Source organism: Hippopotamus amphibius, chromosome 2, assembly GCF_030028045.1.
Source record: "Hippopotamus amphibius kiboko isolate mHipAmp2 chromosome 2, mHipAmp2.hap2, whole genome shotgun sequence".
Lineage (NCBI taxonomy): Eukaryota > Metazoa > Chordata > Mammalia > Artiodactyla > Hippopotamidae > Hippopotamus > Hippopotamus amphibius.
In genome coordinates this window covers 8,027,157-8,053,085 of record NC_080187.1, presented here as the reverse complement: position 1 = coordinate 8,053,085, position 25,929 = coordinate 8,027,157, and the positions used below count along the sequence as shown (strand labels likewise).

At 48.0% G+C, this 25,929-nt stretch overlaps 2 protein-coding genes across 5 annotated transcripts in view; one reads left to right on the top strand and one right to left on the bottom strand.

Annotated features, from left to right (window-relative positions):
• Positions 1 to 7,166: 7,166 nt before the first annotated feature.
• NAIF1 (nuclear apoptosis inducing factor 1) lies at positions 7,167 to 11,790 on the bottom strand. 3 transcript variants are annotated; one of them, XR_009051407.1, is made up of 3 exons: positions 11,100 to 11,790; positions 7,769 to 9,414; positions 7,167 to 7,683 (listed from the first exon to the last, which is right to left on the bottom strand). XR_009051407.1 is itself a non-coding variant. In XM_057722684.1 (2 exons), the coding sequence occupies exons 1-2, from the start codon at positions 11,608 to 11,610 to the stop codon at positions 8,966 to 8,968; spliced, it is 960 nt and encodes a 319-aa protein (XP_057578667.1). In that variant the 5' UTR covers positions 11,611 to 11,790; the 3' UTR covers positions 7,167 to 8,965. The 3 variants fall into 3 exon arrangements, 1 of the variants encoding a protein (XP_057578667.1); XR_009051408.1 differs by having other exon boundaries at positions 7,893 to 9,414; XM_057722684.1 differs by having other exon boundaries at positions 7,167 to 9,414.
• A 918-nt stretch (positions 11,791 to 12,708) lies between these two features.
• SLC25A25 (solute carrier family 25 member 25) overlaps positions 12,709 to 25,929 on the top strand; it is a 31,295-nt gene continuing 18,074 nt past the window's right edge. For both annotated transcript variants that reach the window (XM_057723522.1, XM_057723521.1), the window contains exon 1: positions 12,709 to 13,049. In XM_057723522.1, coding sequence (XP_057579505.1) covers positions 12,795 to 13,049 — 255 coding nt within the window. In that variant the 5' untranslated portion in view covers positions 12,709 to 12,794. The remainder of the gene's footprint in view (positions 13,050 to 25,929) is intronic.

Below are 25,929 nucleotides of genomic sequence, written 5' to 3'. Positions count from 1 at the left end.
TCGGGAGCTTATACTTGACTTTGAGAGTTAAGGAAAGTCATTGGAGGGATGGAACAGAGAGGAGCCTGGTTAGATTTCCCTCAAAAGACCATCCTCAGAAGGGCCTGGAGGCAGGGAAGCCAGTGAAGAGGCTGCTGTGGGTAACCCAGGTGAAAGCGAAGGCGGGGTTGGATTAGGGGAGAGAGAGATAGATTGGGCAGATTTAAGGAATGTCCAGAGGACTCTTAACAGATAGCGGGTGTGAGGTGTGAAGCAGTGGGAGGGGCCAAGGGTGTCACCTGGGCTTCCCACATGGGCAGCCCAGGGGAAGGGCGGTCCCATTTGCAGAGCTGGGCTAAAGCTGGAACAAAGTGGACAAGGTCGTTGAAACCAAGAGGCTCCCAGTGAGGGGTCAGCTGGAAAATAAGCAAATCCACATGGGATGAGAGTTAGGGAGCCGATGGCAGGAGATATGGGTGTGCACAGCAGCGGGGAGCCTACCTGGGCTGGTGTGGGGTGTGGGAAGGGTCTCCTGAGCAAGGGAGATCCAGGCTGAGCCCTGAGGGCTACCCAGGAAGAGGTGGGGCGGAGAGGGTACCTTCCCTGAGTCGGCAGATAAACAGCACATCCAGCTCAGCCTCTAGGCCTCTGTCGGTGGACAGGCCATTCTGAGAACCACATGCCCCTTTGCAGATACCATACCAAGTTTCGTTCATCTTCTCTAACCAAGAGAGTAGGTTTGTCCCTGCCTGTCCATCTCAACAACCACCTTGCCACCCTCCAAGACCCCAACCAATTGTGCAGAATTTCTCCCAGTGTCAGGAAGCCTTTTCTTTTATTTATTTATTTTTTATTTTTTTTAATTTATTTATTTACTTATTTATTTATTGGCTGCATTGGGTCTTCGGTGCTGCACAAGGGCTTTCTCTAGTTGCGGCGAGCCAGGGCTACTCTTCATTGTGGTGCATGGGCTCCTCACTGCCGTGGCTTCTCTTGTTGCGTATCATGGGCTCTAGGTGCGTGGGCTTCAGTAGTTGCGGCACATGGGCTCATGAGCGGAGCTGCTCCACGGCATGAGGGATCTTAGGGATTGAACCTGTGCCCCCTGCATTGGCAGGTGGATTCTTAACCACTGCACCACCTAGAAAGTCCCCAGGAAGTCTTTTTAAGGAGATTTCCAATTGGGTGTGCACAGATGGGCCCCACCCAGACCCCATGTCCTTTTTTTTTTTTGCTTTGTTTGGTCTTTGTTGTTGCACGCGGGCTTTCTCTAGTTGTGGCAAGCAGAGGCTACTCTTCGTTGTGGTGTGCAGGCTTCTCATTGTGGTTGCTTTTCTTGTTGTGGAACACTGGCTCTAGGTGCGTAGGCTTCAGCAGTTGTGGCACATGGACTCAGTAGTTGTGGCACACGGGCTTAGTTGCTCCGTGGCATGTGGGATCTTCCTGGATCAGGGATTGAACCCATGTCCCCTACAATGGCAGGCAGATTTTTAATGACTGTGTCGCCAGAGAAGTCCTTTCTAATGTGTAAAGGTTTCCAGAGTAAAAAAAGTCAAAGTGACCCAGGTCCTGCCAAAATGTTTCTCCTTCAAACCTCTTGACTCAGAGCTACAGGAAATGGAATAACTTCAATAGATTCCCTGGCAAAATCTGGGGAGCTCCCTTGTCTCCTGATTGGTGGACTGCAGGAGTCCTTAACGAGGAGGAGGAGAGGTTATCTTTCATGGGTCTGGAGTCCTGACCTCAATTTATAATAAAAGCAGCATGTTAGCTTGTTTTCAATGATGGCCACCATCAGGTCCTCCTCTCCCTGTATCAGGAGCCACACTTCCATCAAGAGGCGGAGTCTAGGGACTTCCCTGGTGGTCCAATGGCTAAGACTGCGTTCCCAATGCAGGGGGCCTAGGTTCGATCCCTGGTCAGGGAAATAGATCCCGTACGCAACGAAGATCCCATGTGCTGCCAGCTAAGACCTGGCAGCAGCCAAATAGATAAGTAAATAAATAATTTTTTTCCCTGGTTGCACAGTGGTTAAGAATCCACCTGCGAGTGCAGAGGACACAGTTTTGATCCCTGGTCCAGGAAGATCCCACGTGCCTCGGAGCAACTAAGCCCATGGTCCACAACTACTGAGCCTGCATTCTAGAGCCCACAAGCCACAACTACTGAAGCCCACGTGCCTAGAGCCTGTGCTCCGCAATGAGAAGCCATGGGAATGAGTAGCCTGTGCACTGCAATGAAGAATTGTTCCCGCTCTCCACAAGTAGAGAAAGCCCGTGTGCAGCAACAAAGACCCAACACAGCCAAAATAAATAAATAAATAAAATTTTAAAAAAAGAGAGAGAGAAAAATCTAATAGAATTCTAAAAAGAGGGAAAAAAGCCTAGGATTGCATGACCAAGAGAACATGACAAAGTGATGCTGTCCCAGGTCTAAGCCAACCTTTAAGAGGACGAGCAGTTTCCAATTCCTCATTCTCAGAACCCCAACCACCATGCTGTGAGGGAGCCCAAGCAGCTACATGGAGAGGCCCAGGTAGAGGAGAGCTTGAGGTGCCCGCCCCACCCCGGCCCCAGTGACCAACCCAGCAGAGTTGCCAGCCCTCATCTAGCATCAGTTTTCAAGACATGTGAGGGAGCCATCTTGGAAGTGGATGGGCCCCCAGGCCGGGTAGAACTGCCCCAGCTGACACTGAGAAACAGTGACAAGCTGTTCCCTCAGGGCCCTGCTCATCCTGCAAAATCATGGGCAAATAAAGGATTATCGTTTTTATGCCTCTAAGTTTTGGGGTGGTTTGTTACACAGCAATAGCTCACTGAAACAAGCAGTTACCATTATTTAGCACCTACTATGTGCCAGGCACTGTGCTAAGTATTCTTTTTTTTTTTTTTTAACTTATTTATTTTGGCTGTGCTGGGTCTTAGTTGGCAGCACGTGGGATCTTTTTCAGTTGTGTCATGTGAATTTCTTAGTTGTGGCATGAATGTGGGATCTAATTCCCCGACCAGGAAATCAAACCTGGGTCCCCTACATTGGGAGCACAGAGTCTTACCCACTGGACCACCAGGAAAGTCCCTGGGCTAAATGTTCTATGAACATTAATTTGTTAACTTCTCACATCGGCCTCATTAGAGAAGGATTTTTAGATGAGAAAACCAATGCTTGGAGAAAGTAAATGACCTCATGCCAGGCCACACAACCAGTAAGAAGCAGACTGACTCCAAAGTCCTGGGACACACTTGTGAGGAGTCCAGCTCCTGGTCACAAACCAATGTGTGATCTTTCAGGCACAATCACAGGCTATTTCAATGGCTTTATGTGGCAGGCCTCATGTGCTCCTATGCAAAGCTGCATTCCTAGCCTAGGTGCTTCCATTCCAAGGCCTCAGTTGTCTCTGCCAAGACCTTCTTCTTTTTTTTTTTAAATAGGACTTTCTTCCCTTTCTTTCTTTCTTTCTTTCTTTCTTTCTCTTTCTTTCTTTCTTTCTCTCTCTCTCTCTCTCGCTTGCTTGCTTTCTTTCTTTCTTTCTTTCTTTCTTTCTTTCTTTCTTTCTTTCTTTCTTTCTTTCTTTCTTTCCTTCCTTTCCTTCCTTCCTTCCTTCTTTCCTTCTTTCTCTCTTGGCTGCATTGGGTCTTTGTTGCTGCACATGGGCTTCCTCTAGTTGCCGTGAGTGGGGGCCACTCTTCATTGTGGTGCACAGACTCCTCATTGTGGTGATTGTGGTGGCTTCTCTTGTTGTGGAGCACAGGCTCTAGGCTCGTGGGCTTCAGTAGTTGTGGCACACAGGCTCAACAGTTGTGGCTCATGGGCTCTAGAGCGCAGGCTCAATAGTTCAGGCGCATGGGCTTAGTTGCTCTGTGGCATGTGGTATCTTCCTGAAACAGGGATCAAACCTGTGTCCCCTGCATTGACAGGCAGACTCTCCACCACTGTGCTACCTAGGAAGTCCCTGCCAAGACCTTCTTATCAGGAGGAGTGAGGAGACACTTTGCTCTGACTGAGTACTTTTGCATTCCTGGCCCTTCCTGCTCTCATTCCCCTCCCCCACCACACAAGTTTGTAAAGCAGGGGCATCCCTCCGTAGTGAAATGATTCCTCATCTGACCCTGCCCAGCACTGTCCCGTGAGGGGAAATGCAGCACTGGGAGCGCTGGCGCTTTCCCCTCCTGCGCATATCACCTAAGTAAGTCATTAAAGGCTTGACTGTTACTCTCATTGGGGCTTGTTGTCTACTGTGACACATGGCATCTCAGCTCTTTCTGTTTGTTTTGGGGTTTTTCTGGCTGTGCTGCACAGCTTGTGGGATCTTAGTTCCCTGACCAGGGATTGAACCTGGGCCCTTGGCTGTGAAAGCGCACAGTCCTAACCACTGGACCGCCAGGGCATTCCTGCATCTCAGCTCTTGACAACTTGCTCAACCCACCTCTTTTCAGAGCCCTTGTAGCCAGAGCCTCCTGTGTGCAGCCCTTCCCCCTGCTGGCCTTGGTTCCCATGCCCCACTCTACCTTCAATCCTTCCTACTCTCTGCTCCCTGTGCATCTTTTGTAATCTGACTCAAGCCACTTTTCACAAAGCTCCCATGGTGATCTCAAGAAAAGATGCACTAGGAACTTCCCTGGCAGTCCAGTGGTTAGGGATCCAAGCTTCCACTGCAGGGGGCAGGGGTTCCACCCCTGGTCAGGGAACTAAGATTGTGCATGCCATGTGCAGTGCAGGAAAGAAGGAAGGAAAGAAAGAAAAAGAAAGAAAGAGAGAAAGAGAGAGAGAAAGAGAGAAAGAAAAGAAAGAAAGAAAGAAAGAAAGAAAGAAAGAAAGAAAGAAAGAAAGAAAGAAAGAGAAAGAAAGAAAGAGAGAGAAAGAAAGAAAGAAAGAAAGAGAAAGGAAGGAAGGAAAGAAAGAAAGAGAGAGAGAGAGAGAGAGAAAGGAAGGAAGGAAGGAAGGAAGGAAGAAAGGAAGGAAGGAAGAAAGGAAGGAAGGAAGGAAGGAAGGAAGAAGAAAGAAAGAAAGAAAGAAAGAAAGAAAGAAAGAAGAAAGAAAGAAAGAAAGAAAGAAAGAAAGAAAGAAAGAAAGAAAGAAAGAAAGAAAGAGAAAGAAAGAAAGAGAAAGAAAGAAAGAAAGGAAGGAAGGAAGAAGGGAGGGAGGAACAAGGGAGGGAGGGAGGAAGGGAGGAAGGAAAAAGGAGGGAGGGAGGAAGGGAGGAAGGAAAAAGGAGGGAGGGAGGGAGGAAGGAAGGGCGCACTAGTTAGCCCTTTGGAGTATCAGACACTGTATTAACAATGGCAGCAGCCAGTATTTATAGGGCTCGTGCTATGTCCTCCTAGGCACATGCTAAGTGTACATACATGATCTCACAAAACGAGTTAGTACACACAGTGCTTAGAACAGTGTCTGGACCCTGTCAAGTAGAGACTATTATTCATCATCCCCAACTTATTTTTTCTTTTAAGTTTTGTGTGGTTTCTTGTGAGTTTCTTGTTTGTTTCGTTTTGGCTGGGCTGCATGGCATGCGAGATCTTAGTTCCCCAACCAGGGATGGAACCCATGCCCCCTGCAGTGGAAATGAGGAGTCTTAACCACTGGACCGCCAGGGAAGCCCTCATCCATCCCCATTTTAGAATTGAGAAAACTGAGGCCCAGAAAACTTCAGAGACATAGTGACTAAGGGGTGGAGCCGATCTCAAGCCCAAACATGCCCGATCCCAGGGGCTTTCCAGAGGCGGAAGCACTGCCTCTCTGGACATGCTGTGCAAACTCTATTGAATAAGAAACAGCTGGGTAAAACACAGCTCCCAAAAGGAATCTTTTTGAGAGACTTCCATCAAAATGGTTTAAAATGTAAAACGTTTTGGGACTTCCCTGGCGGTCCAGTGGTTGACTGCACTTCCACTGCAGGGGGCATGGGTTCAATCCCTCATTGGGGAACTAAGATCCCACGTGCCGCGTAGCACTGCCAAAAAAAAAGCAAAAGTTTTCAATACTTGAAGTAGTAGGCTTCAGTGGCTTGGAGGATTTCGCTTACAAAATGCCACATTTCAGGAAGGATTCCAGATAAATCACCCCCATACAAGTGACCATTCTCCACCAGCCCCATCAAGGTGCAGTGGGTTCAATTCTGTTAAACCACACTTTTCCCTATTATATGAATAAGTCCAAAGCCTACAAAGAGCAGAAGTCACTGTGTTCCCTTTCAAGTGCCAGGAAGAACAATAACACAAGCTGCCTCCAGGACCCCCTCATCTGAACTACAAACTCAAGATCAGGCTCAGATTATCTCTAAGTGATTTTGCATCTCACTGGCAGCAAGGTCAAAAATTAAGAACAGCAGTTAAAGAGATGGGCCACCCCAGGGTATAAGGAAGGTAGCCGTGTGACTTTAGGCAAATTGTTTAACCTCTCTGATCCTTAGTATAAACTGTAGAACATCTGTAAACTGAGAACAGCATTAGTGCCCAATTCTTGGGGCTGTTGCAAGAAGTCAATAAGATAATGCTTATAACACCTGGGCTCAATAATTGTCAGCTTTTATTATCATTAAATACTGGAGAGAGTGATAACTGTGCCCAGAAGGGCTGGGCTCCCTCCAGGATGAAGGTCAGTCTCAAGTGAGAATCTCTGCTTAGCAGGACTTCTCAACTGTTCAGCAGAAACTCCTGAGAACCAGCCCTCCCTGGGGCACTATCCCCATTCCAGCTGAGTGTCTCTTCCAGTCTCTGAGCCACAGTTCTTAACCTTCAGAAAATAGCAGAATCACCCAGAGAACTTGTTTACAGTGCATATTCTTAGAGCTCTCCCTCCAGAAGTCTCTTCTGGGTTTTCGGTGCGGCCAGGGCTTGGTTATATTTAACAAATACCCCAAGTAATGCTCACCCAGCGTCTGAAATCAGGACTGCCCTAAATCAGGGATAGGCAGGCTTTTCTGGAAAGGGCCAGAGAGTAAATACTTTTGGCTTGTGGGCCAGATGCTCTGTCACAGCTACTCAACTCTGCTATTACAGCACAAAAAGCAGCCAGACATTAAGAAAATGAAGGCATATGGCTATGTTCCGGTAAAACTTTATATACAAAGACAGGTGGGAGGGCTGGATTTGACCTGCGAGTCCCTGCTCTCTGCCAGCCCACGTCTCTTCTATATATAACCAGTGAAGACACAGACATGTGTATTAAAAAAAAAGTGATATTTCTTTAATTTAAAATCATGACCTGGAAAGAATCAGTCAGCTGAAGTGATCCAAGCTTCCTCTTTATACCCAATTGGAACAGACACGATATTGGCTCAGATTGCCAACCCCAGAGAAAAACCAAACCAAGCTGCAAACCCTCAGGAAGTCCCCGAAGCTACCCTGATGGGGCCATCGGGCTCCATGGAGGGAGGGCTCCCAGGCTGCCAGGGGCTGCTGCTTTCCAGCCACGCTGAGAAAAGCTTTCCTTCTGCCACCCAACTCCCTCACCAGCCTGATTCCTCTCCATGGCTCTGCAGCTGGCACTGCACACGTCCCTGTCTTTGGGGGCATCTTCTCATAATTGCAACAGTGGAGCTGAGCGATTCTAAATGTGCCCAGAAGGGCAGCACCTTCGTTGCTCAGCTGAGATCTGGAGTCTTGAGTTGTAACCATCGGTCACGTGTGGCCAAGGCCTCGGCAGCAAAATGGCCAACTTGGGAAATGATCGGGGAAGATGCAAAGTTCTCGGTAATTGATGGCGATTCTGAAAACGAAACAGACAAAAATGCCATCTGGGTAAAATCCTCACAAACGGGGAGAAAGTGTCAAGACAGAACACGGAACCCCACCTCCTTCGGCACTCCGAGGTCGGTCTGCTCTTCCCCAAGCACAGAAGTCCAAGGTCCCACTTCTTAGGTCAGTTTCAGCTCTCCCATCGCATACATTCAGGGCCAATCAGGCCTTCAGACTCACCTAACCAGTCAGTGGGGGTCTTGCAAGAACATGAGGCGCTGAATACTGTGTGAAGGGAGTCGAGGGCGTGATGCTGAGCAGGCTGCTTTCTGCACTGAGTTTTGGAAACGCAGTCAGTAGAGAGGAAAGGAGGAAGGGCGTGTGGCCAGAGCTGCCCTCAGAGGTCCTGGAGGCCTTCCCAGTGGGGTTCGTGTACAGAATAAATACAACTGCCTTGCAGCAAGCCTTCTGGAAGAAGCCAACAGGTCGCTTCAGACCCACTGCAGGGGGGCAGTAAGTAAAATTTACAGCACCCAAAGCCTGATGCTTGACCTGAGTCAAAAGCTATCGGGACAAACCGCCAAAGAGCTGCCCGGGGACGCAGTGGAAGACCAGATGGTGGCCAGGCTGTCCCCACCACACACAGCACTCCTGAGCCCAACAGGCCGCAGCCTGGGTGTACTGCACGGGCAGCCCAGGGCACGGACAGGGCCCCCGCTGTGCCCGGGTGTGGTGGGGCGGGGGGCAGCATGGCACTAACTAGAGTCCCCTGAGAACTGAGGCACAGTGAGGAGAGAAGGGTGGGGTTTCCTCCTCAGGCCCAGCTGTCACTCTGCCTCCCAAGGGAGGAAGAAGATATTTTTGTGCTACTGCCAGCACCACTGATGTTATCTTACTCCAGAGGATGGCACCTGGGTGGGGCGGGGGCGGTATTTCAGCACAGACCCCAGGCTGTGAGATGGTTCCCCGTGAGAGCCGACTGTTGTCCTAGTCCGAGTCTGGGTCATGTCACAAGCCCTGGTTCATGACAACATGGGTCCCGTCACCAGCACCTGACGCCCACCTATATTCAGTCTTCAGGTTCTTAGCAGGACAGCTCAAGGGGTGGGGGTTAAGAGATTTTGGGTCCCAGGAACCCAACAAATTCTTCTTCCCAGTCTCCTTCATTTCTCGAAAACAGTGGACCCCTAAATGTCTATCAAACTGGGAGCTGTCCATGTGGCCGGGCCTAGCCTGAGGCCAGCCACACGAGCCACTTACAAGACCACGTGGTGTCATCCATTTGCAGCAGAAGGCTGGCTCGACCCCTGCCCTCATGGCATGATGCTGTCTGGCTGCCCATTCTGGGCCACCTGTCCAGGGTCGGAGGCAGTGGGGGGGTTGGGCATGTTGCTCTGCAGGTAGCGGCGGAAATCTTTGATCATGGGCCTGAGAACCTGGATGAGGACGCTCAGGGCTGCCTGGGTGCCCTCCATGGCCTGAGCCTGGCGCTCCTGGGCGCAGGCCTGCACTTCCTGGGAGCGCCGGATCATCTGAAGCAGGTCGTTCTGCTGCTCCAGGTGCTGGGCGATCTCCTTCACGTGCAGGTTGGTGACCCGCTGCTCCTGGATCAGCTTGGCTGAGTTGAGGGCTATGCGGCTCTTGAGCGCCTGCGGCTTGACCGAGGTGTCGGTGTGCTGGGCCATCATCTCCACGGGGGCCTCGGCCGTGCAGTACTCTACCACTCCCTCCTCCAGCGTGTGGTAGGCGGTCTCTGCGGGGACTGCGGGGAAGAAAGCAAAGGCAGTGGCAGGTCACCTTCTAGAAAGAATGAGGCTGGCCATGTGGAGTGGGGAGGAGGCCATCCCCTGGCTTTATAGCCTTTCTTGTATAAATCTAGAATCTAAGGTGTTTAGAATCTTAATCAACTTAATAACCAAAGGGCCAGCCCTAGATCTGGCAAAAGCAAAGATGCTAATAGTAAGACTGGCAAAAAAAAAATGGGAGGAAACTTCTATGTGCTAACGCTTTGCACTCATCAGCTCCATGAACCCTCATAATGATACCAAGAGGTAGATACTGTTACCTTCATTTTCAGAGAGCAGGAGATAGACTCAGAAACATGGAATGACTTGCCCAAGGTCAGACAGCTTATTTATCAGGTCCAGAAGGAAACGCAGGTCTCCCAATACCGGAGTCCAATGTGTTCACAACCACCCCCCTGAGCTGCTTCTGGGTAAAGAGGCAGGGCCACATGCTCCCCGAAGTGCCAGCACATAGCAGGCATCCTGGCTGGGACCCTCTACTGGAGTGGTTTGCAGCCCCACTGGTCCTACCTCCTTTAGTGCTTTGTTGACTTCTATGTCTTTTATGGCCAAGCAGAAAAGGAGGTGGGAGTGGGAAGGCGGCAGCTAAATGCCTCTCTGTCTCCTTAATCACCTTGGTCAAAGGAATACCTAATGGTCCTTCCTCTTCCAGAATAGCAACTGAGTTAGGGCAGTGTTTGATCCCCTTTCCCACCTCCATATCCTTGAGAAATATGACATTGTGGGGCTATGGCACTCACACACACCCCCTTAACTCCCCCAAGCCCCATTGAGAATCACTGACCGAAACAGTTTCCAGCCCATCACAAAGAGCACTTAACAGACATTGGTGCAACCCTTTATCTGAACTAAGAAGTCCAACCAACCAGTTTCATTGTCATTCATAGCCGAGAACCTTTGAAGGCATTCTAGCTGGGCTGTTTGGGCCTCCAAGCGTGTAGGGAAGGTCAGCCTTCTCCACCCTTTAATGTCAAAGTCAACTGTGTGCCCCCATCCTCACCAGGAAGCCTCCTTTCTCTTCTGAGTCTTTAGGTTCTCCCAAATGGCAGTGCAGTTATTCATATATGTGTCTTATCCGTCCTATTAGAATATAACCAGCCTATCTCTTAGACACCTTGGTCATCCCAGTGCCAAGCCCAGGGTTTGGCACAGAATTGTGCTAATGGGTTGATGAGTGAACGGAGGGGTAGATTAACACCAGAACCACGAGGTTCCTCAGCAGTGCCTGATGAATGTCCACCACACTGAAAACCACAATGTCTTTGTCCAGAATGGATGTCCATCTATCTATTCACTCAACAAATATGTCCTGACTGCCTACTAGGTGCCAGACCCTGTGATAAGTCCTGTGGGGATATAAACATGGTCTCTGTCTTCAAGGACCACACAGTTCAGTCATGGACATGAATGGTGGCAAAAGAGTGGAGAGGAAGCCAGCCCGTCAGAAGTCCAGACTGCTGGTGAGGAAGTCCCAGAGAGAACAAGATCACTTCCGTCTGGGGAGCTCTTGGAAGGCCTCATGGTCTTTCAAGACTCCCATCTGACCTTTGACCCTTGGCAGCCAACCTTCCCTGGGCTGCCCCCAGCACTTGCTGGCCCTTCCCATTTAGGCACGCCAGACTGGGTGGGAGAGGTCACTCACTCTGTGTCAGGGTGACCGTGGCTGCGGCTGCAGTGGCCGTGGGTCCAAGGGCCACGGGGTGGATCTCTGTGGTACTGGGCAGGCTGATGATGGTGGCCTCACCCAGCAGGTTGCAGATGCGCTGTTGCATGGGGGTGAGCAGTACGGGGGCTACAGCTGGGCCGCCGGCGCCGCTGCCCCCACCTGTCCCAGGCCCACCAGCTCCGTCTTCCTCAGTGGGCCCTGGGGCCTCGCCACCCTCCACGGCCGCCCGGACCTGGGCGACCTTGCGACGGACCTCGGTCTTGAGGTCAGACCACTTCTTCTTGACCTCAGGCAGCTCCCGGCGGCAGGTGGCCACGGCGTTGACCCTTCTCAGGATGCCGTGCCACGCCGCGCTCTTGGCAGCCAGAGGGACCCCCGCGTTGAAGTGGTTCACCAGCAGGTGCTTCTTCAGTTCCAACTCCTCCACGATGATCTCCACCTCTCGTTCTGAGAAGTTCATCTTCCTTTTCTTGGCTGGGACGGCCATGGCCTCTCCCCACCCTGCTTTTTAAAGAAACTATAATCCCCTAACTGCCCCAATTCCCCTTCTCACCTTCCTCAGCCTCGCTCCTCACCCACCCCCTCTACAGGGGTAAGCCGGGGTTGTCCAAGGCCAAGTACCGGGCCTTCGGTAACCCCCCTCGCTACGCAAAGTACGTAGGGCCCAGCCCCGACCGGCCCAGCCGCTGCCAGCCAGCTGCGTAATGGCTTCCTGAATCTGCCTCTTCCGCCGGGATGTGCGGAGATCCGCCCACTTCCCCTCTTCCCGCCTCCCAGAGCTTTTCCAGGGGGACCCGACCTCCCGGTTGGCCGCGGCTCAGATATCACGTCGCTCACTGGTTCTTTCAATCTGTCGCTCAGCTAAAGAACACGCCTACTTACTGCAACTGGCCTGATCATTGGTGTAAAGGTGTGTCTGTCGCTACGGAGCGCTCCACCCAACCTAGCCTTTGCTGACTTCCATTGGAAAGTCGTCCTGTCGTTCAATCATCGGTATTACGACTTTCACGCCGTTAAATTCAGCTATTTTATTGGTGGTTTAGGGAGTTAGATTACCAAAACCCGGCTTCCTGAGGATTCCTAGTGCTTTCGGCCTTGAGCCCTTAGCCAGTTAACTTTCAATTCCACCCAAGGGCGCAGACTCTGCCATGCAACCGCCGCTCACAAATGCTCCTCACACAAATTCTATTTCCCACCCGTTGTTGCCATCTCTCCGTACACGACGGCCCCTCCCATCTTTACGAGCTCGCCCTCTAAACAGCGTTTCTCAATGGAAATAGGCCCTGCCAATCACATGACTTCTGCCTATCGCACCGTGATTTCCTCTCCCCCGGCCCGGCTCAGCCAATCCCCGCCTGCCTCAGTTTGAATGGCCTCAGGCTGAGCCGGTATCACCCCGCCCTCCCCATTGAGCCGGGCAGTCAAGGTCTGCGTGGGCAGTCCTCGGGGAGGCTCCGCCCCCCGGGGGGTGGCCGTCCGGGCCTGTGACTGGTCGGCGTCGTGCCTGGGGGCGTGGCCATCCAGGAGGCGCGCGGCGGGGCGGGGCGGGGCTCCCGGAAGCGGCCCAGCCCGCCCGCTTGCCGGCATCGCGGAGCCCGCGCTAGTCGACTGAGGACAGCGGCGTGTCTTCCGCGCTCTCCCCGCCGGCCCGCCACCCCTGCCTCGCGCCCGATGGTGAGCAGTGTGTTGTGCCGCTGCGTGGCTTCCCCGCCGCCGGACGCCGCCGCCGCCGCCTCGTCGTCCGCCTCCTCGCCGGCGTCCGTGGATCCGTGCGGCGGCGCCGTCTGCGGGGGCCCGGACCACCGGCTGCGCCTTTGGAGCCTCTTCCAGACTCTCGACGTCAACCGCGACGGCGGCCTGTGTGTCAACGACCTGGCCGTGGGACTTCGGCGCCTGGGACTGCACCGCACCGAGGGCGAGCTCCGGGTAGGCAGTGCGCACCGTCCGCGTGGGCGGGGAGGGGACCCCTTCGCTCCCCCGCACTTCCGGGAGGTCCAGGTGACAGGTTTGGTTTGCACGACCGGCTTCTTTGGCAGCCCCTTGGAGCTTGGCAGGCTTGGTGGACGGCCTCTCGGGCTGGCTAGGACCCCCTGAGTGACAGACGGACAGCCCGTTTATGCCCTGGTGGGAGTAGAGCTCCGTCTTGGCCTCTGTAGGCGTTTGGGCAGGGGGGAAGGCTCTCCTTAAGTACAGGTGGGCACCCTCTGGGCATTCTGATGGTAGAAAAGCCCCTTTCTGCTGGGGCTTTCCCCAGAGTAGAAGGTCAAGTCTCAAGAGTCTGCCTTATGTCACCTTCTGACCTCAGGACTAAGCTTTCATACTCTCCTCTACCTGTCATTAATGGTTTCATCCATCCTCCTCCAGGGGCATGGCTCCCTCCGCTCTCGTTTCCATGCCAGCGGTGGGCCCCGATCTGGTTCCTCTCAGAAGCTTGTGGGAGTTGGAAAAAATGGGAACTGGGGTTTCAGGCAGATTCTGACATGTGGGTGGTGAGAACTGGCAGTTCTCTTGGGTTACACTCATCCCCAGTGACATGCTGATCTGGAAAATGGGATAGTCATCTCTTACAGGGTTGCAGATTGGAATGAAAGAATCTAGAGGGACATTCTTCCTAAAAGTGAAAGTGTGGGTCCACTTAGGAGGGGATTTTGTTACTCTTGTCCTGGAATGGGCTCCTGGCCAAAGGAGAAGGGAGGACGGAGCTGTGCTGTCCTTTATAAAAACCTCAAGCAGAGACTGTTTCTTCCCCCTTCTGTCTCTCATGGTACGTTTTCCTATCTGACTTTGTAGCTGTAGCTGCCCTTTTCCAAGTATTTTATGTATTGTGGCTTAGCCTGATTTATAACCTGGAGGAAGACTACTGAGGAGTTTACCTAGTAACCTGTTTCTCGTCTAAGTTAGTCCTTTTGGTCCATTACACACCGCAATTAGAGAATCTCATAGCTAAGTGTGAAAAAAATTTTTGGTGAAACGCCAGTGAATTAAACCAATTAGTTTGTCAAGGAGGTGTACATAAAGCTTTTAACTCATGTCCAGAATATCTTGGATCAACATTTGTAACCTACTTAGACTCAGCCTAGGAAGACCAAGGGTAATACCATGCAAGGTAGAATCATTGGGTTAGGTCCAAGAGGCTTAGACATAAGTTTTTTTAAAAAGTCTTTTCAAGTGAGTTTTATGCAGAATGGTGTTGTGAGCTGGATATTTTCCAATCCATAACTGATGAATAAATCACTTGGAAAGATGGGATGGCTGAACTCAGAGGGTCTGTGCCTTACGGGCTGAGGGAGGTATGGGCCTAGGTGAGCCTTTCTACTTTTATGAACCTACCCACCTGGCCTCTGCCACCAGGCATATCAAGGACGCCTGGCTATGGGGGTGTATTCAGTGTTTACACCGCGCTTTGTGCCTCAACTGGAGTCACAGTGCTTTTTCAACTCAAGGCACATCTGATATTGATCCTAATCCGTTTTTTTGGCAGTGAATGTCTAAGGGCAAATAAGGAGAAAGTGATCATTTTTCTCTCCAGTGTGGAAAGGAAACCTTTCTGATTAACCCAAGGGAGCCTACCCCATTGGGGTCACATTGGCTCTACAATCTTTAACTCTGTGACTAAGTTCTATCATCGGAAACAAAATTCTTTTTTATCCTCTCGGTGTGTGGCTTTAGTATGGACCTCTACTTTCAGCTTATGAATGTGAAATTCAGCAGCTTTGAGAGATTGGGACGGATCCATTTTATTCGTTTATTACCCATGATGGAGCACAGGCCAGCCCTGTGGCGAATGGTTTAAGTATTAGAGAAGCTGCTTTTTTGTGAATAGCTGGGCCACAGGAAGACACCCCGCCTCATGAACTCCCGCACCACTTCCTGCTGCAGTCCTATCAGTATTAGCTACGGGCAGAGAAAGTAGTGCTGCAGTTTTGCAGAGGTAGTAAAGGCAAAAGAGAATTTGGGGCCCTTCAGTTCAAAATGGGTTATCTGCCATGGGAATAGGCATTGAAAAACACGACATCAGACTCCGGCAGCTGCTTCATATGACCCTCAGAACCAGTCTGAGGTGCTGGGGTTTGCAGAGCAGTCAGCTGCCAGGGCTTATCAGTGGGTGATGGGTGCATGCAGGCCTTGGGACTGCACAAAGCCTCCCGCTAGCTTGCCACCATCGGCTCAAGTTTTCTTTACAAATGAACCAGCAATTTTTGGCATCTGCCTTTGTTTCAGAAGAAATTGGGACAGTCGAGGAAAATTTACTTACAGTGGCAGTGGGCAGAGAAACCAGTGGCAGCCAGCCAGAGAAATTTGTAAAGGGCGTGTGAGCAAGAGGCCTGTCCTGGGACAAAAGAAGGGAAGAGTTTATGAAAGACAGAAAAAAGCTGAGGACAACAGTAGCAACTTCTGGAAATGAGACTGCAGCTAGAGCTAATTATAGCATTGCCTATTTAAGGCATTTTCATGTGACCAAACAAAATCTCTGCCTGAAAACAAATTTAAAACATAGGTTAGAACTCAGGCAAGCCAAGTGAGGAAAGAACACAATCTGTGTTACGTGTCAGCAGTTTGTTCTTTAAGCTGAGGCGTGTGAGGGTCTCCTAAGGGGCTGGTGTTTGATGCAGGTGAGGACTCGAGACGTTGGCATGGCCGAGCTTGCTGATTCAGAGACTTGCATCTGCACTGTCTGGTTTGAGCCTCACAAACTGGGCTTTGGGGAGAACTTGAGGAGCGATCCTTTTAGAACCACATCTGTTATTCCCAAAAGAGGTTTCAGGATTATCCAGAGATTATCCTGTCAAAGATGAGAATCTACCCTGCCCTAATTCTCTCCTTGACCTGAGCAGTGTACAGGAGGCAGTCGCTGTTGACCGAAATAATTGAATGGAAGGTCATTCATGTCACGGTGGTATTGCTTAATCAGACGGTACTGTTGAACTCTATACCTTTTCAGTGTTTGGCCATTTGTGGGGCAGGTATTTGCCTACAAAGCTGGACTTAGGTAAGGTAGTCTACAGAACAAAGAGCATTTTCCGTAGCAAAGGGGTAGATATGATTTGGTATAATAGAATGACGCATTAGAAAAACAAAAAAACCCTTTTTACAGGCTGGATTGAGTTCACGTACTAAATTGATTGTGTTATATTGTAAAATTTCTGGCTTGGAAGAATTATTATCAAGTCAACTAGAAGATATTTTAAAAACTTAGTTGACATCTGGAAAGGTGGAGCCAAGTAATAAATAAGAATATACCAGAGTGGGCCTGATCTGGAGCCTCAGTGGACGAATTCCATTGATGTGCAAAGAGCCATCAATTGTTGAAGCCTCACAGAAACCACAGGGAAATGAAAGAAACAAATATTTTGCTGGTATTCATTTCTAGTCCAGCTGAGTACACAGCCGCGGCAAGAATTCTGTGAACAAAACTGTACTCAGAGAGGACTAGTCTCATTAAACTAAATCTGAGCAGACTTTTCATTTTTAACCATTTCTTCTTTTACTAATGTGAATTTGGCAGAACTGAAGAATTTTGTCTTGGACGCGTCCCTGGCCATCACAGGCCAGCCCCCCACCCAGTGTGGGGAGCCTTCCTCCTGTGGCATCCTTCACAGAGGGTCCAGCCCATTTCTTTGTGGACGTGGTCAGGGCCTTTATGAGTTCTTCCTTAGATCAGGCTGAAGTCCATCTGCTTGCAGCTGCTATCCGTTTGCCCCAAGTGTACCTTCAGGAACAACCCAGAAACGTGATCCAAGGGCCTTTGAAAACAGGTGTCTTATCTGAAAACAGCTATCTGCCTATAACCTCTGCTGCTGTAGATTTCACATGGTGTGCTGGGCACACTTCCATGGTCCCTTCCCCCTGAGGCAGTGTGTCTTGGAGTTAAGACAACAGATTTTTCTTGGAAACATTACACTAAGTGAAAGAAGCCATTCACAAAAGGCCATATATTACAGGATCCATTTTCTGTGAAAGCCCAGAATATAGAAAGCTGTAGAGACAGAAAGTATATTAGTGGTTGCCTAGGCCTGGGAGCAGAGGGAACCAGAGAGCTAGGAAGGTGATAACTAGTAACAGGTCTGGGGGTTTTTTTGGGGGGGGTGGGGGGAGGGTTCTTTATGAGGTGATGAAAATGGCCTCAAATTGACCATGGCAGTGGTCGCATATATCTATGAATATACGAAAAGCCACTGAATTGTAAACTCAGATGGGTGATTTGTATAGTATGCAAATTATATCTCAGTAAAACTGCTTTAAATAACCCAATACAGACTTTGTGGTATAAACCTGGGTTCAAGTGTTGTATGTGCCGCTTTCCAGCGGTGTGACCTTGAGTAAGTTACTCAACCGCTCCAAGTCTTCTCGGTCTCCTTACCCTGGTGGTAGGAATACCTACTTCAGTGGGTTGTTGTGGGATTGAATTAGAACAAGTACATAAAGAACCTGGGACAGGATTCAACACAAAGTGACTTCCACCCCCCCCCCCACCCCCCAGTGAGTCTTTGAAAATAAGATGCCCGCAGTTGGTTGTAATCCTCTACATTTTTTCTTAGGTTGCTAAGGTGAAAAGTGGACTAAGCAGGAGAAGGCCTGGTCATAAAGGGTGTGTCGGTAATAAAGGGTGTGTAGCACCCAGGGGAGCACAGCCTCTGGTCAGCTGACAGGGCTGCGGAAAGCCTGGGCCCTATAGCCTTTAGGAAGATTAAAACAGAAAAAAAAGAAAGAAAGAAAGGAATGAACGAACCCCGGTGGCAGGAGATTTCTAAAAAGCTGTCGTGTCACTCCACATCCGATAATGTCTTTGGCCCAAATGTTTCCCTGGATGGAAATGGGCTCCTGGGCACCACTCTTGTCAGCCTGTTGCCCATTTCATGAGCCGTGGATGGTCTTTTCTCCAACATGGAGTTCACTTTGAGGTTGTAAAAATGGAAGCTTCAAGTAGAGCTTAATTAAAACCTTTGGAGAGTATCTCACTCACCTCGTATGTTTGTAGTGTGGGACTGAGGCTCCAAGGTCAGGATGGCTGAAGGCAAAGGCAGTGGCAGAACTCAGGATTTGGACTCTGCCCAGTTTAGCTCAACGTACACTGCCTCCTTCCTTCCGTGGCTGGAGGTACGTTACTAGCCCTTAAAACCTTGCAGCCTTTATTTTCACAGTTGGTGACAAGGAAGTGTCTGTGTCATGACACCAGCTGAGTATTTTAAGACCCCCGATGGCACTCAGGAAGCAGGGTCTGAAGTGATGGGTACGCTCTGGGCTATGAAAGACTCAACACCATACCTAAGAAAAGCAGTTGTCTTAAAGATGCACCTTCCTTTAAAGTAAAGGAATAACAAAGGTAGGACCGAAGGCGCTTCTTATCTGCTTTAAACTTTTGGCCGGGCAGCTTAAAGAGGAGGTGAGTCACGGCTTATTTTCCCAGGGTCCAGGGGAAGCTGGGCTGCTGACTGTCCCTATTCCTGCTGCTGCTTTGTGAAGCTTCCCACATTCCACCCACCCCTGACCTCGTGGCTTCTTTCCTTCAGCCCTCCCTCCTCCTGGGTTGGAGTCTGATGTGACGCTTTGTACCAAACACAAGGAAAACTACCTCTGTTGTGTGAGGAAGCTTGCAAAAAAGAAAGGAAGGAAGGAAGGAGGGAGGGAGGGAGGGATGGAAAGAAAGAGAGAGAGAGAGAGAAAGAGAGAGAGAGAGAGAGAGAGAGAGAGAAAGAAAGAAAGAAAGAAAGAAAGAAAGAAAGAAAGAAAGAAAGAAAGAAAGAAAGAAAGAGAAAGAAAAAGAAATTCAGTGGTGAAAAAAAAAGGGGGGCGGGGGGAGGGAATGGAATGGTTTAGATCACCCAGAATGAGCCCAAAGTGTCGAATCCTTGTCTTTGGCCTGATGCGGTTGAAGAGTCCTGTTGGTTAAAACCAGCCCGATACCATGCCCACATTTACCATCCTGTTGGCCTTTTCCCCATCCCACCATCGCTTCTGGTTGATGGCCTTAGATTGAGTTGGAACCCCTGGGATGTTAGAACTGGAGAGGCTTTCAAGGTTTGTCCCACTCAGAGAGGTTAGATGACTTGTCCAGGGTCTTACAGAAAGCACTATGGGGAGAGATTACATGCTTATAGAAGCCTTTAGTGATGCATTTATAGACACACAGTTAACTTTTTTTCCTTTTTTCATTTACATCTTGGATGTATTTTTTTTTTTCTAGAGTCTCTTCTTTAGCCTATATAAGCAGTAAAAATAGGATCTGGTAAATAGTTCTATAGCTAAAAAAAATGCCTTTTCTGAATTGTTTCTAAGTGCTGACGATATAAACCAGCCATTCTCATCCAGAATTCTCCCAGCTGCCCTTCACACCCTGAGCTGCTCTGATGTATATTTGCTGAAGGCAGCCGACCGTCCGGTGGGTTTCACGCCTGTGTGTGGGCTCTTCTCTCTGAGGTCTTCCCCCAGGACAGAGTAAGCAGGTGGTGACAGCTCCGTGCGCACTCATTCAGACAATCTCAGCTTTAGAGTACCTTCCTGAAATCAGCTTTAAGAAACCACAAACGTTTAGTGTTGCTTTAATAATAAATCTGCTAGTTTGCCTTTTCACGTGGGAGCAGAGAAGGAGCGAATAAGAAAGCGTGGCTGCCACAGCTAGGCTGAACATGTGCCAGTGGTTTGGTTCCCACTGGCCAATTTGGGGATGGTTGAGCCATTTCTGATCATTTAAGGTGATTAGGTGTTTATATACATGCCGGCCTCAATACCATATTCTTCCCCTGCCCCCCCCCCCCCCCCCCCCCCACTTGGCATCTATCTAATCTGAAAGGAGAACCAGGCTCCTGAAAGGGCAGAAAAAGAACAAAAGTTTTACTGTGTTTCTACGTGGTCTCTTGTTTCTGCAGACCTTTAGTTTACGTGCTATATCTCAAAATCCTGTACTTAAAATCGGGTTAATTTTGTACACCCCTGACTTTCTTTTAGAGAAAAGAAAAAGACACCTTTGTTAGCAGGCATTGACCTTGAACTTGGGACCTCGATGGAGACTAGCTTTTCGCCAGGGCTAAATAAGCGTCCAAGAGGCTGTTTTCTCTGTAGTACACTTCTCTTTTCCACAGTTGCAGGAGTCCCCTTCAGGGAGTTTTGGCCAAAGCTAGATTTTCTGGTTTTACTTCCTAAAATGGAAATAGATTAGGGGATTTCACCTTTTTCATTACTGCAGTTTTGTCATCTTCAGTGCCAAATGAGGCCAGTGCCTGGCTCCTCTTCATTGTCTAATTGTGGGCTGAGTCTAGGGCAGGAGGCTGTTTTTTGTTTTTGTTTTTGTTTAATTTTTATTTTACTTTTATTATTTTTTTGGCTGCTTTGGGTCTTCATTGCTGCGTGCGGGCTTTCTCTAGTTGTGGCAAGTAGGAGCTACTCTTTGTTGCCGTGCGAGGGCTTCTCAGTGCAGTGGCTTCTCTCGTTGCGGAGCATGGGCTCTAGGCTCACAGGCTTCAGTAGTTGTAGCACGTGGGCTTAGTAGTTGTGGCACATGGGCTTAGTTGCTCCACGGCATGTGGGATCTTCCCGGACCAGGGCTTAAACCCATGTCCCCTGCATTGGCAGGTGGATTCTTAACCACTACGCCACCAGGGAAGACCTTAGTTATTATTTCTTTTCTTCTGCTGACTTTGGGTTTAATTTGTTCTTTTTTGGTTTCTTGAGGTGGAAAGTGAGGTCATTGGTTTGAGACCTCTCTCTCTCTTTTTTTTTAAGCTCTTTATTGGAAAATAATTGCTTTACACTCTTGTAAGAGACCTCTCTTTTCTGTTTTAGGCATTTCCTTCTAAGTCCTGCTCTGGCTGCATCCCACAAGTTTTGCTGTGTTGTGGTTTCAGACCATTCAAAATACTTTCTGATTTCTCTTTTGGTTTCTTCTTTGACACATGGATTATTTAGAATCGTGTTATTTCGTTTCTAAATATTTAGGTTTTCCCCAGATATCTCTCTGTCATTGATTTCTAGTTTAATTCCACTGTGGTCAAAAAACATTTTGTACAAGTTGAATCCTTTTAAATTTAATAAGGCTTGTTTTATGGGCCAGAATATGTTCTGTGTGTACTTGAAAAAAATGTGCATTCTAGTCTCGTTTGGTAGAATGTTTTATAAAGCCCAATTAGGTGAAGTTGGTAGATAGCTAAGTGTTCGAATCTTCTCTGTCTTCGCTGATTTTCTGTCTGCTTGTTCCACCATTTACTGAGACGAGGGAGTTAAGATCTGACTATAATTGTGGATTCGTCTCCTTTCCCTTGTAGTTCTGTTGCGTGTTGCCTCCTGTGTTTTGAAGCTTTGTAATGTGGTGCAAAAACATTTAGGATTGTTATGTCCATTCTTTTTTACTTGTAACCTACTTGTATCTTTACATTTAAAGTGTGTTTCTTATAGGCAGCATATAGCTAGGTCTTGCATTTTTTGTCCAAGCTGACAATCTCTACCTTTGAATTGAGATGTTTAAACTATTTACACCTGCTGTTGTTATTGATTCGGTTGGGTGTAAATCTGCCCTCTTACTGTTTGTTTTCTAAGTGCGCCATCTGTTCTGTGTTTCCTTTCTCTTTCTGCCTTCTTTTGGGTCAGTGGAACATTATTTATGATTCCATTTTATCCCTTTTGTTAGCTTACTGGCTATAACTCTCTGTCTCTCTTTATTGGTAGCTTTCAGAATTATAGTATACATCTTATCACAGCCTACCTCAACTGATACAATACCACTTCATAGATACTTTAGGAATCTTAAACAGTATACCTTCATTTCTTTCTTCCCAGCTTCTGTGCAATGGTTCTCATACATTTTTACTTTACATGTGTTAAGTATATTTTCTTTTTTATGTATTTATTGGCTGTGTTGGGTCTTCGTTGCTACATGCGGGCTTTCTTGGGTTGTGGTGAGCAGGGGTTACTCTTCCTTGCAGTGCACGGCTTCTCAATGTGGTGGCTTCTCTTGTTGTGGAGCAGGGACTCTTAAGCGTGCGGGCTTCAGTAGTTGTGGCACACAGGCTTAATAGTTATGGATCGCGGGCTCTAGAGCACAGGCTCAGTTGTGGCGCACGGGCTTAGTTGCTCTGTGGCATGTGGGATCTTCCCGCACCAGGGCTCCAACCCGTGTCGCCTGCATTGACAGGTGGATTCTTAACCACTGCGCCACCAGGGAAGCCCCACTTCTACATATGTTATAAACCCACAATTTTACATTGTTTTATTTTGGCTTTAAACTGTCACTTATCTTTGAAAGAGATTTAAATAATGAGAAAAAAGTTTTCTATCTACCCACACAGTTACCATTTCTAGTGCTCTTCATTCCTTTCATTCCATTCTTGTCTGGTATCATTTTCCTTCTCTTTGAAGGACTCCTTTAACATTTCTTGTAATGCAGATCTGCTGGAGATAAATTCTTTCAGCTTTTGTATGTCTGAAAAGTATTTTGCCTTCCTTTTGGAAGGTATTTTTCTAAGTATAAAATTTGGGGTTAACAGTTTCTGATGGAAAGCCCTTTGTTATTCTTGGTTTTGTTCTTCTGTAAGTGATGGCTCTTTTTCTCAAGGTGCTTTTAAGATTTCCCTCTTTATCACTGGTTTTCAGAAATTTAATTGTGATGTGCCTGGGTGTAGTTTTTTGTTTTGTTTTGTTTTGATGTTTCTTATGCTTGGGGTTTGTTGAACTTCTTGGATCTATAGGTTTTAATAAATTTGGAAAAAATCTGGCCATTATTTCTTTAAATATTTTTTCTCTCCCCACCTCCACGAACTTCAGTTTTGTGTATATTAGTCTATTAGCAGCTCACTAATGCATTTTTTCATTTTTTGTAGTGTTTTATTTTTTTCTCTCTGTGTTTTGCTTTGGAAAGTTTCTATTGCTGTGGCTTCAAGGTCATTAAGCTTTTCCTTTGCAATGTCTAGTCTGCTGTTACAACCATCCAGTGTATTTTCATCTCAGGCATTGTAGTTTTCATCTAGAGTAACTGCAGTGTCTATTTAACGTGCTTGATCTTTCTTGAGCATATGGGATACAGTTATGACCTGTGATATCCTTGTGTATTAATTCTATCATACGTGTCATTTCTGGGTCAGTTTCAATGGATTGACATCTGTTCTCATTATGGGTCATCTTTTCCTGCTTCTTTGCATTGCTGTTAATTTTTTATGGGATTTTTATCTTGGATATTTTTGTAATCCTGTAAATATTCCTGAGCTTTAATCTGGGTTGCAGTTATTTGGAAGAAGTTTGAGCCTTTCAGGGCTGGCTCTTTAAAGCTTTCTTAGGCAACAACAGCATTTAGGCTAGGGCCAGTTTTGCCCAGCTGTTGAGGCAAAACCCTGTGCGTACCCCTCCTGCACCTCCCTATATTATGAGGTTTTCCACTCCAGCTGGTGGGAACAGGAACTGTTCTTAGCCCTTTGATCCCTTCCGCCTGGTCTTTCCCCACCCACAGGCAGTTTCCCCATACTTGTGTTCTCTGACTCCTGGGGGCCCTCAGCAGAGCTCCAGAGCTTGCTCTCTGTGCAGCTCCATCTTCTCTGTACTCTGTCCTGCAAACCCTAGCTGTCCTCACCTCTGTTCTCTTCAACATAGGGAGACTACTGGGCTCTGCTGGGTATCCACTCTTTGCACTGTAGCCTGGAAACTCCAGGCAGGAAGCCTGGGCAATCGAGGGACTCATTTGTTTAGAAATCTCAGGAGTCACTGTCCTTCGTTGCCTAATGTCCAGTGTCTTGAAAACCATTCTCATATATTTTGTCTGGACATTTAGTTGTTATAGGTAGGAAGGTGAATTGGTTCCCGTTACTCCATCTTGGCTGGAACTCCCTGAGTTCATAACTCAGTTCTGTGGTACAGAGGAGTCCATTAGATGAAAAGCCAGTAACCTACTCAATAAGGGGTTTATCTCATGTTTGTAGATGGGGTCCTAAAACATCACCATCTCCCCAATTCACCAGATTTTCAGTGCCTTAAAAAAAGATTAATTTTCACTAAAGGGTGACTTATTTATATAGGGATTTTTGCTCTGGACTGGCTCTTCTCTAGTATTAAAACTGTTTAGTTCTATGAACTCACAATCATTTTCTTTTTTTTTAATTTTATTTTTATTTATTTTTATTTTTTTGCTGCGCCATGCACCATGCAGGATCTTACTGCCCCTACCAGGGATCAAACCGATGCCCCTTGCAGTGGAAGCACGGGGTCTTAACCACTGGACCGCCAGGGAAGTCCCTCACAATCATTTTCTAGATAAAATATTTAGTATGTTCTATTCTAAGAGCTTTCATACATTATTTAATTTAGTCTTTAACCAACTCTGTAAAGTAATGATACGGTTCAGTTACCATCCCTTTTTTGCACATGAGGCTATTAAAGCACAGAGAGGTAAAGTAACTTGACCAAGATCACACAGCCAGGATTGAACCTGGGGTCTGGCTCCAAAGACTAGACATTTAATCAACACACAAAACCGCTTCTAGGTAAAGTTGTCGTGTATACCCAGTGAGAGGGCAAGTGATGGGGACGCCTCAGCTTTCAAACAAGCATGGTCGTCTTGCTTTCCCTCCTTGTGTTTTCTTTTTAAAAAATGGTTTTATATGCGCACATGTGTGCCTGGTCATACATGCTCACGATTTGGTTTTACCAGTTATAAGAGGATATTCAATGAAAATAAGTCTCCCATCTACCTTTCTTCCTTCAAACCCCAAGTTCCCCCCTGCCCCCACCCCAAAGCCACTCTTCTGTTTTAGTGTGTCTTTCCAGAGAGACTTCACAAATGCAAGCTTAGAAATAGATGGCAACACTGTATCCCCTTTCTTCTGCACCTTGCTCTTTCCATCTAACAAGATATTTTCAAGTCATTCCGTAATAGTAGATGTAGAGCTGCCTTACTCTTTCTGACAGCTGCCTAGGGCTCCATTGTGTGGTTGTGCATGAATTTACGACCTACTCCGCTTTTAAAGAACTTTAAATTGTTTCCAAACCTGTGCTGTTGTAAATCAGGCTGCAAAAAATATCCTTATATTTGATCACACGTATGTATCCCATATATATCACATATGTATATGTCATGTCCCACGTGTGCAAATGTGTCTGCAGGATAAAGCACTAAAAGTGGAATTTCTGGGTCAGAGGGTTTGTGCTTTTGATGTGTTGGTAGCTGTGACTGAACTGCTCTCCAGAGGGATTATACTGATTTACACTCCCCTAGCAGCATATGAGGATATATGTTTCTCTGTACTCTCCCCAACACAGTCTATTAAACTTTTTTCATGCTGTGTTTGTTTCTAAAGTAATGGTTGTGAACACTATATCAAAGGGTTGCCTTCGGGAGGGATGACCCGGCACTGCATTTGTCTGCTAGTAAAGTAAGAAACAAATGACCAAAGATTAATTCCCTTGCGTTCATGATCATTTACTCAGTTCAGTCCACAGACTTCATCCGTGCCTGGTTCTGGGTACTAGGGGTAGAAAGATCTATGACTTGGTCCCTGTCCTGAGCAGTTCATCTTGTTGAGTGAGGTACAGAGGAGCAGTGGCTGTGATATGGCGTGCATTGTGTTAAGCACAGTTGCAGAGAACGGGATAATGGAACAAGGGAAAGTTGTTGCTGGATGTCTTAGGAAGTGTTGCCAGCATCTCTGGATCATGCTAAACCTGACGGAGAATGTCATCCCGGAAACAGCCAGGTAGAGAGAAGGAAGCTAGACTCCTGAGGACCAGCCTGCACAAGGTGGATTCTGTAAGACTCGAAGCTCCTCTGGAGGTTGCCACGGGCACCTCCCTGCAGAACTGCCGGCCGCACGCAGGGAATCGGCCGGCTGTG

Coding starts and splice junctions, on each gene's coding strand:
- NAIF1 (XM_057722684.1), bottom strand. CDS start 11,610: ATGGCCGTCCCAGCCAAGAAAAGGAAGATGAACTTCTCAGAACGAGAG. Junction 9,415..11,099: donor CACGGTCACCCTGACACAGA/GTGAGTGACCTC, acceptor TCTTCCCCGCAG/TCCCCGCAGAGACCGCCTAC.